General features: G+C 37.4%; 1 protein-coding gene across 1 annotated transcript in view; it reads right to left on the minus strand.

The window, feature by feature from the left end:
- The window catches only part of LOC128689152 (uncharacterized), a 22533-nt gene extending 21219 nt beyond the window's left edge, over positions 1 to 1314 (minus strand). The window contains exon 1 of the mRNA XM_053777285.2: positions 1085 to 1314. Coding sequence (XP_053633260.1) covers positions 1085 to 1202 — 118 coding nt within the window. The 5' untranslated portion in view covers positions 1203 to 1314. The remainder of the gene's footprint in view (positions 1 to 1084) is intronic.
- Positions 1315 to 15469: the final 14155 nt, after the last annotated feature.

Consider the following 15469-nt stretch of genomic DNA (forward strand, 5'->3'; position numbering starts at 1 on the left):
CGTTTTCCACTAACTCAGGTAATCCCATGATATCGTTTTCATTATTATCAAACTTTGTAAGCATATTGTTCGCTTTTTCTTATTAATCTCAATCACTATATGGCAACCTCTTGAAACTGTTCCACTAATACAGATGGGAACTTTATCCCATCTGTATTAGTCACCTACGAACGTTCCTGGCTCTTCCCACGTTAATACCCACGCTATTTGTCCCCTCAAGGGAGATGCCTCGATGTTAGCGAGAGACTTTTGATCCAACTTAATCGATCTTGAATACCATCGAGGTACTATGTGACTCCTATGCATTTAGCACTTTCCCTGTTTAAAATAAATAAATTTTGTACGTATCAGGAAGATAAAGATTTTACCACTTTATTCTCCACTGTGTCACCCCATGCATGAATCTGTCATTCACTCCCATAACTATAATGGAAACTGTTCCATTTTCGTTTCCACATATACTTTCACTTTCCACGTCTCATTCACATCTATATTTTCATTAAGAAACATTTTTTCTAATAGCTCATTCTGAAATATTTACATATTTAATAAATACTATATTATAACAAAGTTGGATAAGCACATTTCCAACCTTTTATACACAAAAATTTCGAGATTAGATTGAACACAACTCATAAACAAACGTTTCTACCTTGCTGATCTACTCCAGTTGACACTTCCACTCAGACATCTTCTACGTTACCTGACAATATTGTTCATGTGTTATTAGCAGCGTGGTGACCCTAGCATCACCAGGTCGAAGCTGTTATTCGTTCATAATAATCGAAAAACAACATTTAACTTTTACCTTATTCAGTTCAACTTTTATCCATTTAAAATTAACTAATTCAACTTGCCAAAATCAATAATAAACTCTAGCAAATAACTCTCAGTATTTTGTTTGTAAATTACTAATATTCCAAAACAGTAACATGAAAAAAAAATTCTACGCAATGAATGTGGTGGCAGGAATCATGTAGTTACCAGTGAAAAAAATTACATGTCAAAACCTCTCGTGCAACAACAATCTATCTCGGTGCAAAACCTTATCACAAGCAGCTGATTAGTTACTATCGTTACTCACCAAAGGTTTTCCATTGAAAGGTTTTCTTTCTGTGGGTTGAGGTAGTCACATTGGTGGAACAAACGCGCGCTACCACCGTGGAGTCAGCAAGCACGCACATATAGTCATACCCACTCATTTTCCTTATTTCTGTATTCTCACCCAACACACACTTATATAATAAATATAAATCACAGTGAAGCTATGAGACTTAAGCTTCAAATACTCTTTCAGTGTTGTCTGGACGAATAGGCTAGTTATGACTGAGCTCTCTCTTGATGTGTTGAACAGTATTTAAACCTAGGCTCATGACCCGCCATGACGTCACTCTGGTGCGCGCGCTGCCGGTGGGAGGAGCTAACCAGATTCATTCATAAAGCCGAGACGTCGTAAACTGCTACGAGGCATCCCATGTAGGAACTCCCTTACGAAAACACGTATTTTCACATTTTGTAATACAATCCTGACATTCCTAATGATGCAGTGTAAAATGCTTACCTTAACGGAAGAATTGAGAGATGCAGTTGGACAAGCTCTCAATAGATGGCGTGGAGTCCTCCGTCAACGCTCACTACACCTCTGGACCTGCAGTTGCAAGACAGACACGGGATGAGAAGCATTTCGTCTCACTCTCATCTCTTTACGCTAAACTTAAATCCTTACTGCATACTTCATTCTGCTGTATAAGCGATCAAAAGGTAATCACCTCACAACATTCTTTTTTTATGGCAAGCTTCAGTGCCATCAACAAACGGAGAACTCACTGCAAGATGAATACTCGTACAAGTGTGTGAGACGTCCAGCTGGTCGTAGCCTGTGTGCCGGCCGGTACTGAGGTGACGTTTGAACTGTGGCATGATAAGACCTCCGCTGATAGGGAAGCTAACCCGTATTCTATCATGTTAATACGCGCTGGTACGGGACCACAGATCATACATATAACATCACGTTAATACATGTTAGTGAGAGCCTTTACATGAATTTATATGAAAGGAGTGGGCGAAGGGGGTGTAATTTACAGTTTAATTACTCTGCGTAGCTAACAGGTGACTCGCCAGTTGGGTCTGAACACGCAGGAGTTACTGAAAAAATGATGTCTGCTCAGACAGGGCGTTCCACAAGGGTTAGTACCAGCACTGATATTATTAATATACTTGACCTGCCTGAAAGAGTGAGAAACATACATTCCCGAATGCAAAATGTTAAGCAACACAGAAGTTATATAAGAATTGATAAATGCACGTTGAAATTTAATGTAGAAAATTGTTCAGTGAAAATAGGCTCAATAAAAAAAGTATATAGGTAGTTTTAATATTAATGAAGTCATAGGAAAGGATCAAGATCTGGCATAGAATAGCACTGGATTAGGGGGATATATGACTTGGTGAACAAATGGCAATAAGATTAAAATTAAATATAGAGGATATAAACAGTAGAATGGACAGGGACTCGTGAAGTGGTCCTGGCATGTAGCCTGTAAGAACCACGGTTCGAGTCCCTGTTCATTCTTGCTCATTCACTGATAGTCGTTCATTGTGACTAGAAAATATAGTGTCAAAAAATATCTAGCGACGACCCAACTCGTTCTAATATGAGATAGGTGATTTTCATGAGTGGATGTGTTGGCCCCGTTATTTATGAGGTCAAAAGCTTTTTCAAGAATAATAGCATGAACAGCATTACCACTCTTTTTTTTATAGTTATTTACATATTTTCAGGCTAAACTTAGAGAAGGTAGATTTGTTTATTGTTCCCACTTCTGTTGCCTAAGTTGTTTTCTCTTCCTTGCATTTGTTAATGCAGTTTGGAAGGCTTTGAGCAGTTCTGGGGCTCCACAATCACGAAATGTTCTACCAGTCTTTCTAGTTACACATTGTAAGTTGCGTAGTTGTGGATGTTTGTTGCCATTTAGGGTGAAAATTTTGTCCTTTTTTTTTTTTTTTCTTGTTTCCTTGATCCATGAGCAAAGTTTTCAATGGTTGTAACTGAATCATTAAATTTTTGTGCGACAGTGAACTTCGGTTAATAAAATTAGCTCCTTACTGGAAATATGATCAAGATGGACAGCTAAGTCGACAAGCACAAAGAACTCAAAGCCTTTATAATATCGGACCTTCAAATATAAGGACAATAGCAAAGTTGACTCTTGGGCTAGAACCTCAGACTCCAGGCACTCTCCGTAGATTAGGGCTAACTAGACCGAACCTCAACTGCTTGCCCGCAAGGGAGGAGGTTCCTTGACGCTGGTGAGGGGCTCTTGATCTTGGGAATTGGACCTGTGCTCCAATTTCCTGAATTAAGCCTAAATGCCTTCCATCCCCCCCACACAGGCGTTGTATAATCCTATGGGTTTAGCGCTTCCTCATGATTATAATAATCTAAACTGCTAGCCCTGAGCTCCACACTGATTGTTAATTCACTCTTGGTGTCCAGGTTACCTTGCATTTGGAACAGTAGCTCTAAGAAAGCACCCCGATTCTTAATTATCAAATGAAAAATCTAACTAGCTTCCACATTTCCAGAGTGGCTGCGCTCTACTAGGCCACACCACCTCTGCCTTTATGAATTAATTTTGAGAAATCTAACTACACGTTTTCTTCTATAGTGATCAAAGTACATTCTAACGTTGTACCAAGCTGATATCAGAAAAGGAATATTATCCCTAACAGTATATTCGAACCACAGGTAAGAGTAACACTCAATTACGTTGTCAGGGGGCACAATATATTCACTTAAAGTTAAGTGTAAACATAACACTTACAATTTACCATTTATACACAGGCGCATTGTTTACAAGTTTTGTAAACGGTCTGGATTAAAAATAAAGTGTCACAAGGTAATGAATCAGAAAATTACCACATCAAACTCATCACTCGGGTAATGTTTCTTCTTTTTTCCTCGCAAAAATGATAATCTTCCTCCATTTATAAAAATTACATGCGCATAATATCCATGAAGAAGCGATAAACCCGTTGGGGAAATATTGCGCTCGGGGATTTGGTAGTAATCAGGTTTGATCCATGACAAGGGAGTATATATTTAATTCCTTGGATCAAGAGAGAGAGCGGCATCAAGGCAGATTTTAAAAGCTCTTTCATTAACAGATGTCGCCGCTAGAAAAATCAAACATTTTCATTCTAACATCATTCTCATTCTCACATATTAAATATTCTCATTCTCACATATTATACATTCTCATTCTCGCTTTAAAAAACTAGTTTAGCGTAAACATAGAGCATCTACATAGTGGTGGTGGTGGTCGTGTTGTGGTGGTAGCAGGTGGTGTGGTGGTGGTCGTGTTGTGGTGGTAGCAGGTAGTGGTGGTCGTGTTGTGGTGGTAGCAGGTAGAGGTGGTCGTGTTGTGGTAGCAGGTGGTGATGGTAAGAGTAGTGGTGTCAGCGACAGTGATAATAAAAGGTAGGGGTTGGTGTCAGCCGTACCCCTGTAGCGCTGGCTTTGACCTTCCCGAACTAATGTAAATAATTGATTTCCTTACTTCCGACTTCTCGAAAACGTTTTAATAATAGTCGTTATGGTCTGCACAAGAGCATCACCTGTCATGTAAGTAATATTTAAGGCATATTATTATTATTATAATCAAGGGGAAGCGCTAAGAACGTAGGAGGCATATTACCATAGCTTCCGTTATTAATAAAATTATTTTATGTCTCGTGTACAGTACCTCCCACTGCTTCTTCATACTATCAACCAGCTACATGTTTACGGCTATACTAACCTAATCAGTTGACTGCTAGATACTATCACAACACGGCTTTTTTCCCCTCAAGGAAGGTTCCTTGATGTTGGTGAGGGGCTCTTGATTTAGGGAATTGGATCTGTGCTCCAGTTCCCCAAATTAAGCCTGAATGCCTTCCACATCCCCCCCCCCAGGCGCTGTATAATCCTCCGGGTTTAGCGCTTCCCCCTTGATTGTAATAATAATAATAACAACACGGCTTTAGTTAGGTTACAAATGCTTCCAGTAGTATGAACCACCAGGTGATGTAAATCTAACCAAATGTAAATTCTGTCAGCTTATTTTTTTCTTACGCCTTGCTTTAATGAGTACCAGAATGCTTAATTAAGAAAATAAAACTGTTCCTGTAAGTAAATATAAATAATTACCCAGCCTAGCGCGTCCCCAATCTTTCCTAAAACACACATACAAAGAGTAGGAAAGTAATTACCATTATAAACAGATTCCATAATTAGTGACAGGAAAAACAGGAACATTAGTTAATTTTAAGTTTATATACGTGTAATTAAGCTACTTGCCTATACGATTCTAGTATTTGTATTTTATTTCCCCTCATGGAAGGTTCCTTGATGTTGGTGAGGGGCTCTTGATTTAGGGAATTGGATCTGTGCTCCAGTTCCCCGAATTAAGCCTGAATGCCTTCCACATCCCCCCTCCCCTGGGCGCTGTATAATCCTACGGGTTTAGCGCTTCCCCCTTGATTATAATAATAATAATGTATTTTATTTACACCCATAATGGAGCTAAGCGGTGTTATAATTATCAACTAATAATAATAATAATAATAATATATTTTTGGAGACCCAATAATCCCAAATGGAATGTTATCTGGTTTGATCCAAGGAAGGGGACCGTAGCTTCAATTCACTGGAATAAGTACCCTTTACCAGTATCAAGGCACCCTATACCCTTTTTGAAGGTTAGCAACATCAAATCACTCAGAAGTTCTGTGTGTGTTAAGTCAGTGGTCACGTGTGGCTTGCCATAAGGCTACCACTAGACACTATATTAACGCGTTCCTGCAGTAATAGTCTCGTCCCTGAACGAGACATCCCGTAATCTTGTTTTGCCTCACACACCTAGATAATTTATGATAGTTTTAATGTAAGCAGAAGTATATAATTCTCGCCAGATAGCGTCTGTGACTTGTAAGTCCTCTACAATCTCTTTCTCATATACTCCCATGACAAAGACCTGTATCAGGAATGTTTCCTGTGACATCATCATAACACATTTCATGTGCTTATTATAACGGGGTGAACTGTCGAGAGCAAATCTCGTTTAAATCACCCTCTTGACCGGGATGCAACCTGAGGTCAAGGGATACTAAGTAATTTAGAAAGCTGCAGGTACCATCATGACAAGGGACGATTTTCAGCTTCGGAGAGAAGCTGCGTAAGATATTTTGGAATCAACTCGACAAATTTAAAACTTCTTCGTAACTTGAAGTAATGCAATAAGCTTAATAAAGCACAGTTTACCTTCATCGGGGAAAACACTAAACAAGGCGTTATACAACCCCATTGGGAATGGAAAGCAATCAGGTTCGATTAAAGGAAGGGCAGATCAGGTTCAACCCCCTGGATGAAAAGCCACTCCCTGTAAACAAGGAACATTCCTGAGGGGTACCTGGAGTTTACCTGGAGAGAGTTCCGGGGATCAACGCTCCCGCGGCCCGGTCTGTGACCAGGCCTCCAATAACACAATTATCGCTAAAGCGCCAGGCAACCGGATCGAACAAATCTTTTAAATGATCTGATGATGAAATTGATATATATATATATATATATATATATATATATATATATATATATATATATATATATATTATAGGTAGTAGGTTGGTAGACAGCAACCGCCCAGGGAGGTACTACCGTCCTGCCAAGTGAGTGTAAAACGAAAGCCTGTAATTGTTTTACATGATGGTAGGATTGCTGGTGTCCTTTTTTCTGTCTCATGAACATGCAAGATTTCAGGTACGTCTTGCTACTTCTACTTACACTTAGGTCACACTACACATACATGTACAAGCACATATATACACACCCCTCTGGGTTTTCTTCTATTTTCTTTCTAGTTCTTATTCTTGTTTATTTCCTCTTATCTCCATGGGGAAGTGGAACAGAATTCTTCCTCCGTAAGCCATGCGTGTTGTAAGAGGCAACTAAAATGCCGGGAGCAAGGGGCTAGTAACCTCTTCTCCTGTATATATTACTAAATGTAAAAGGAGAAACTTTCGTTTTTCCTTTTGGGCCACCCCGCCTCGGTGGGATACGGCCGGTGTGTTGAAAATATATATATATGTCGTGCCGAATATGTAAAACTGGTCAATTAGCAAGAACTCATTTAAAATTAAGTCCTTTCGAAAATTTTCTCTTATACGATTAAAGATATATTTTTTTCATTAATGTTAATGTAAAAATTTTTAATTTTGCAACAAAAGAATCTTAGAAAACTTACCTAACCTTATTATAACAAGAGCAATTTATTTTAGCCTAACCCAACTAAATATATTTTAGATTTATATACAATAATTTAATACTTAAACACAGTGAAATATATTTTTTTCGTTAGGTTCAGAATGATTTTGGCGAAATTATTGCATACACAAATTTTCGCTTGTCCTATATGGCAAGATGAGCATTGCTATTTAAGCCAAGATCGCAAGTTCTGCCTATTCGGCACGACATATATATATATATATATATATATATATATATATATATATATATATATATATGTGTGTATATATATATATATGTGTGTGTGTGTGTGTGTGTGTGTGTGTGTGTGTGTGTGTGTGTAATAAGATCACAGTAAACAGGTGATTTTAGAATATGCAAAAGAACCACTGTGAAAGAATAATGAAATTCCAAGCACTTTCGTGACTACTCACATTATCAAGGAACAATAAAAGTAATACATCAAAGGATGGCATATAAAGGGTCTAGACCGCACCTAACCATCACATCCCACAACAAAGCAACACCTGACGCGCGACGAAACACAACTCACAAGAAAGAGAACACTGCAGTAGGTCTGCTGGTCCAACTAGACAGGTCCTTCACGGCAACTCACAAACTATTCTACCCAAGAATTAAGATTTATTATTTGTCCAATGTATTATTAAATTCTTCCCAAATTCTATTAATTATAAATGGATCTAATTTATATAAACCAAAGGAAATATTCATATTATTGTCAAAACTGCTTTTTATGAAACAAGATTCAATTATATTCCTGTCGAGCATGGACTTGCTTGATACAACTTTCTTAACTTTTTGAAAATCAATTGGATGGTTAAAATCTCTCACGTGAATAAATACAGCATTGGAATCTTGTCCAGTTCTAATGCTATATTTATGTTGTTTTAATCTTAGTTTGAGACTTTTACCAGTTTGACCGTAATAAACTTTATTGCAAATTTTCCAAGGAATCTTATAAACACATCCATCAGCATTTTGGGGGGAATTCTTTATCAAAAGTTCTTTTTACTGTATCAAGATTTTTCAATACAATTTTGATATTAAAAGTCTTAAGAAGAGAGGGCATATCAACCAAGTTTTCATGGTAAGGGAGAACCAACATATTTTTAGTTGAATAAGGTTGGTTGTCCCTTTTCGGATTGTAAAAAGCATTTCTAGCAATTTTAAAAGATTTATCAATTACGTTTCTTGGGTATTTCAGATCATTAGCTATTTCATAAATTTTGGATATTTCTTCATCTATGAACTCTGGACTACAAATACGCAAAGCTCTCAAAAACATTGATGAGACAGACAGTTTAACTATATCTTAATGTGAAGAATAAGAGTGCACATAGGAACAGTTATTTGTAGGTTTTCTGTAAATTTTAAATTTGAATTCATTACCCTTAATTAAAACAACTAGAAAAGGCAATGAATTATTTCCCTCAAACTCAACAGTAAAGTTTATAGAATGGGCTAAGCTATTTAATTTAACATGGAAATGGTGTATATCTACTTTCTTGGGCATAAGACACAAAATATTTCAACATATCTGAACCATTTAGTTCTATTAGGGAGGATTGTGTTAAGCAGTCTTGTTTCAAAAAATTCCATGTATAGGTTACTAAGAACAGATGAAAGAGGATTTCCCATTGCCATACCAAACTTCTGAGTGTAAAACTTATCATTAAATACAAATTTTGCATCAACAATGCAAAGTTTAATGAGTTGAATGATAGTAGGAACTGGCAATGGTAAATCATAATTAACGAGTTCTTCGGATAAGAAAATAAATCATCAACAGGAACTTTCGTAAACAAGGAAGTAACATCAAAACTAACCATGTTAAAATCATATAAGTCAGTCAAGGAACTTAATTTATCAACTAAATCTATGTTGCTTTTAACATTAGTTAGAAATTTTAAAAACAATAGGGCTCAAAATGTCAACAAGCCATTTGGATAATTTATATGAAACTGATCGTATGAAGCTAATAATTGGTCTGTCTGGATTACCTGGTTTGTGTTTTTGCTAGCCCATACATGTAGGGTATAGATGGATTAGTGGAAGTAAATTGTTTGATTAATTCATCTTTGCCTTTCAGTGGAAGTTTATTGTTTTATTGAAATTGCTGTTACAGTTTTTAAGGGATTCTTTCTAAGTTTAGAATAAGTTTCAGTATCGTCTAAGAGACTACCAAGAAAAAATGAACAATGATTTTCTTTCATAATTACTATTGCATTTATTTTATCTGCTTTAGTAAGGCGCAAATTTTTATTATTATTACGTGTATCATAAGACTTAAAGAATCTTTGACGGCAATTTGGAATGTTTTGTTTTAACATGGATCTCTATACCATTCCCTTACTAATATTAATGTCATCAGTGGATATGTATCCACTGATGACATTAATATTAGTATATATATATACATGTGTGTGTGTGTGTGTGTGTGTGTGTGTGTGTGTGTATATATATCTATATATATATATATATATATATATATATATATATATATATATATATATATACATACACACATACATACACACACACACACACACACACACACACACACACACACACACACACACAACTAACACTTCCGTATAAGCCGAAGCGCCGTGTTTGACCTATTTGGCAAGGGTGCACTTTGTCTAATTAGCAGAATGAAAATTTGCCATAAATTAGCGGAAATAAACTTACCATTACGAAAAAAATATATATGTATCATAGATTTTAAAAAATATTAAATAAATTGAAATTAACCTATGAAATATATTGCAGAATTTAACTAAAAAATATTACGTTAGTTTAAGGGAAGTTAGGTGAGGCTTTTAAGTTAATTTTGGTCCACAAATAAAATCTTCATATCACTGTCAATGAAGAAAAACTGGCTATCATTCTGTAAAATAATTTTTTAAGAAAATAAGAACATAAGAAAGAAGGAACACTGCACCAGGCCTACTGACCCATGAGGAGCAGGTCCATGTCCCCCACCGGATTAGACCAATGACCCCCCCCCAACGGATTAGCCCAATGACCCTCCCAGTCTGGTCATCTTCACTCAAGGATAGAGCACTGCACCAGACCCAGCAGCACAAGCCAGTCAGGTCCAACTCACACCCACCCACACCCACTCATGTATTTACCTAACCTATTTTTAAAACTACACAACGTTTTAGCCGGAATAACTGTACACGGGAGTTTGTTCCACTCATCCACGTCTCTATTACCAAACCAGTGCTTTCCTATATCCTTCCTGAACCTGAATTTTTCCAACTTGAAACCATTGCAGCGAATCCTGTCTTGGCTGGAAATTTTCAGCACGCTATTTACATCCCCTTTATTTATTGCTGTTTTCCATTTATACACCTCGATCATATCCCCCCTAATTCTACGCCTTTCGAGAGAGTGCAGATTCAGGGCCCTCAGTCCATCCTCATAGGGAAGATTTCTGATACATGGGATCAACTTTGTCATCCTCCTCTGTACGTTTTCCAGAGCATTTACATCCATTCTGTAATACGGTGACCAGAACTGAGCAGCATAGTCTAAATGAGGCCTAACCAAGGATATATAGAGTTGAAGAACAACCTGAGGACTTCTATTATTTATACTTCTAGATATGAAGTCAAGAATTCTGTTAGCTTAATTGCGAACAATAATGCACTGTTGTCTTGGTTTTAGGTTACTGCTAACCAGAACTCCTAAATCCTTTTCGCAATCAGTAGTATTAAGATCTACATTATTTAGTTTATATGTGGCATGGTTATTTAACTGTCCAATATTTAGAACTTTGCATTTGTCAATATTAAACTGCATCTGCCACTTCTCCGACCATTGCATCAGTCTATTCAAATCATCCTGGAGTGCTCTAGTGTCCTCATTAGAATGAATTGGACGGCCTATTTTGGTGTCATCAGCAAATTTGCTTATGTCGCTATTTATTCCCTCATCTATGTCGTTTATGTAAATTGTGAACAACAACGGGCCCAACACTGACCCCTGAGGAACACAGCTTGTGACGTGCCCCCATTCTGATTTCTCCCCATTTATGCAAACTCTTGGCTGTCTATTTGTCAGCCATCCCTCTACCCGGGAAAAAATTTCTCCTCCTATTCCGTGTGCCTTAAGTTTCCTCAATAGCCTCTGGTGTGGAACTCTATCGAAAGCTTTACTGAATTCCATATACACAATATCATATTCATTACCATGATCTACCTCCTCAAACACCTTAGTGAAAAAAGTTAGTAAATTCGTAAGACAGGAACGCCCCTTTGTAAAACCGTGTTGAGATTCATTAATCAATCTGTGCCTGTCAAGATGACTACGAATTGCTTCGGCAGTTATTGATTAGATAAATTTTCCCACTATGGAGGTAAGGCTTATTGGTCTATAGTTCGAAGCCAAGGACCTATCACCTGCCTTGTAAATAGGTATTACATTTGCCATTTTCCACTTATCAGGCACTATGCCAGTTTGTAGTGATATGTTAAAAAGATTAGCCAAAGGTATGCAATATTCCTCTTTACATTCCTTTAACACCCTTGCAAACAGTTCATCAGGGCCTGGGGATTTGTTAGGTTTTAGTTTCTCTATTTGTCTGAGGACCATGTCACTAGTTACCGCAATCGTACATAGTTTATCATCATCCTGTTCTATATAATCTATTATTTCAGGAATATCGCTAGTATTTTCCTGGGTGAAAACTGTGAGGAAGTAGGTATTGAGAATTTCACACATATCCTTATCACTGTCAGTGATCTGACCAGAGTTACTCTTAAGTGAGCCAATCTTGTCCCTAATCTTACTTCTGTATACCTGAAAGAACCCTTTTGGGTTAGTCTTTGAATCCCTTGCGACCTTAGCCTCATAATCCCTTTTTGCTTTTCTTATTCCTTTCTTTATTTCTCTCCTTAATTGAATATACTGATTTCTTAATTGCCCATTCTCTCTTCTGATACGCCTATATATGCCACTCTTTGACAAATGGAGTTCAGATTATTAGGTACGACATTATATATATATATATATATATATATATATATATATATATATATATATATATATATATATATATATATATATATATATATATATTATAAATTAAATTTAGGGAGGTACCACCTCTATAGCTGGACTGGGGACCCTCATCCGCAGAGAAGACAATAAACGTACCTCAGGGAAAACTCAAGGTTCTCCCCGGAGCTGTTTGAATATTTTCTTCTACAACCCCGTATATTTTATATTCTATATGAAATTATATAGACAGAATACTTTGACAGAAAACACAAACATGAATACATTGGTACAATGTATCAAAGATTATGAATCTCCTCCCAAGCTGGACGTGAGCCAAGTATGCATATATATATATATATATATATATATATATATATATATATATATATATATATATATATATATATATATATATATATATATATATATATTATTTTTTTATTTTCACCATCATTCACTCCATCACTGTCTTGCCAGAAGGGTGCTTTACACAACAGTTTTTAAACTGCAACATTAACACCCCTCCTTCAGAGTTCAGGCACTGTACTTCCCATCTCCAGGACTCAAGTCCGGCCTGCCGGTTTCCCTGAATATCTTCATAAATGTTACTTTGCTCACACTCCAACAGCACGTCAAGTATTAAAAACAATTTGTCTCCATTCACTCCTATCAAACACGCTCACGCATGCCTGCTGGAAGTCCAAGCCCCTCGCACACAAAACCTCCTTTACCCCCTCCCTCCAACCTTTCCTAGGTCGACCCCTACCCCGCCTTCCTTCCACTACAGACTGATACACTCTTGAAGTCATTCTGTTTCGCTTCATTCTCTCTACATGTCCGAACCACCTCAACAATCCTTCCTCAGCCCTCTGGACAACAGTTTTGGTAATGCTGCACCTCCTCCTAACTTCCAAACTACGAATTCTCTGCATTATATTCACACCACACATTGCCCTGAGACATGACATCTCCACTGCCTCCAGCCTTCTCCTCGCTGCAACATTCATCACCCATGCTTCACACCCATATAAGAGCGTTGGTAAAACTATACTCTCATACATTCCCCTCTTTGCCTCCAAGAACAAAGTTCTTTGTCTCAACAGACTCCTAAGTGCACCGCTCACCCTTTTCCCCTCATCAATTCTATGATTCACCTCATCTTTCATAGACCCATCTGCTGACACATCCACTCCCAAATATCTGAATACATTCACCTCCTTCATACTCTCTCCCTCCAATCTGATATCCAATCTTTCATCACCTAATCTTTTTATCCTCATAACCTTACTCTTTCCTGTATTCACTTTTAATTTTCTTCTTTTGCATACCCTACCAAATTCATCCACCAACCTCTGCAACTTCTCTTCAGAATCTCCCAAGAGCACAGTATCATCAGCAAAGAGCAACTGTGACAACTCCCACTTTATGTGTGATTACCTTTTAACTCCACGCCTCTTGCCAAGACCCTCGCATTTACTTCTCTTACAACCCTATCTATAAATATATTAAACAACCACGGTGACATCACACATCCTTGTCTAAGGCCTACTTTTACTGGGAAATAATCTCCCTCTTTCATACGTACTCTAACTTGAGCCTCTCTATCCTCGTAAAAACTCTTCACTGCTTTCAGTAACCTACCTCTTACACCATACACCTGCAACATCTGCCACATTGCCCCCCTATCCACCCTGTCATACGCCTTTTCCAAATCCATAAATGCCACAAAAACCTCTTTAGCCTTATCTAAATACTGTTCACTTACATGTTTCACTGTAAACACCTGGTCCACACACCCCCCTACCTTTCCTAAAGCCTCCTTGTTCATCTGCTATCCTATTCTCAGTCTTACTCTTAATTTTTTCAATAATAACTCTACCATATACTTTACCAGGTATACTCAACAGACTTATCCCCCTATAATTTTTGCACTCTCTTTTGTCCCCTTTGCCTTTATACAAAGGAACTATGCATGCTCTCTGCCAATCGCTAGGTATATATATATATATATATATATATATATATATATATATATATATATATATATATACGTATATATATATATATATATACACACACACACACACACACACACACACACACACACACACACACACACACACACACGAAATCACAGCTTCCCTATCTTCGTCAACTTTTAACAATTCCTTAAAATATTCCCTCCATCTTCCCAATACCTCTAACTCTCCATTTAATAACTCTCCTCTCCTATTTTTAACTGACAAATTCATTTTTTCTCTAGGCTTTCTCAACTTGTTTATCTCACTCCAAAACTTTTTCTTATTTTCAACAAAATTTGTTGATAACATCTCACCCACTCTCTCATTTGCTCTCTTTTTACACTGCTTCCCAATTCTGTTAACCTCTTTTTGTCTCTCCATATACTCTTCCCTTCTTGCATCACTTCTGCTTTGTAAAAACCTCTCATATGCTAACTTTTTCTCCCTTACTACTCTCATCACATCATTCCACCAATCGCTCTTCTTCCCTCCCGCACCCACTTTCCTGTAGCCATAAACTTCTGCTGAACACTCTAACACTACATTTTTAAACCTACCCCATACATCTCGACCCCATTGCCTATACTCCCATTAGTACATCTATGCTCCAAGAGTTGTTTATATTTTACCCTAACTGCCTCCTCTTTTAGTTTATAAACCTTCACCTCTCTCTTACTTGCTGCTTCTATTTTCCTTGTATCCCAACTACCTTTTACTCTCACTGTAGCTACAAGTAAAAAGTGATCTGATATATCTGTGTCCCTTCTATTTGTTTCTCCCCACCGAAACTCGCCTACCCACTTCAGCTTTGTTTTGCTTAGGGCCAGAACATCCAACTTGTTTTCAGTCATAACATCAGCAATCATCTCTTTCTACTACATCCACGCACATTCAAGCATCCCAGTTTTATAAAGTTTGTCTTCTTCTGTTTTTTAGTAAATGTTTACAGAAGAAGGGGTTACTAGCCCATTGTTCCCGGCATTTTAGTCACCTCATACGACACGCGGCTTACGGAGGAAAGATTCTTTTCCACTTCCCCATGGACAAGAGAGGAAATAAAGAACAAGAGCTATTTAGAAAAAAGAAAACCCTAGATGTGTGTATGTATATGTATGCATGTGCGTGCCTGTGTAGT

Source organism: Cherax quadricarinatus, chromosome 21 (assembly GCF_038502225.1).
Source record: "Cherax quadricarinatus isolate ZL_2023a chromosome 21, ASM3850222v1, whole genome shotgun sequence".
Lineage (NCBI taxonomy): Eukaryota > Metazoa > Arthropoda > Malacostraca > Decapoda > Parastacidae > Cherax > Cherax quadricarinatus.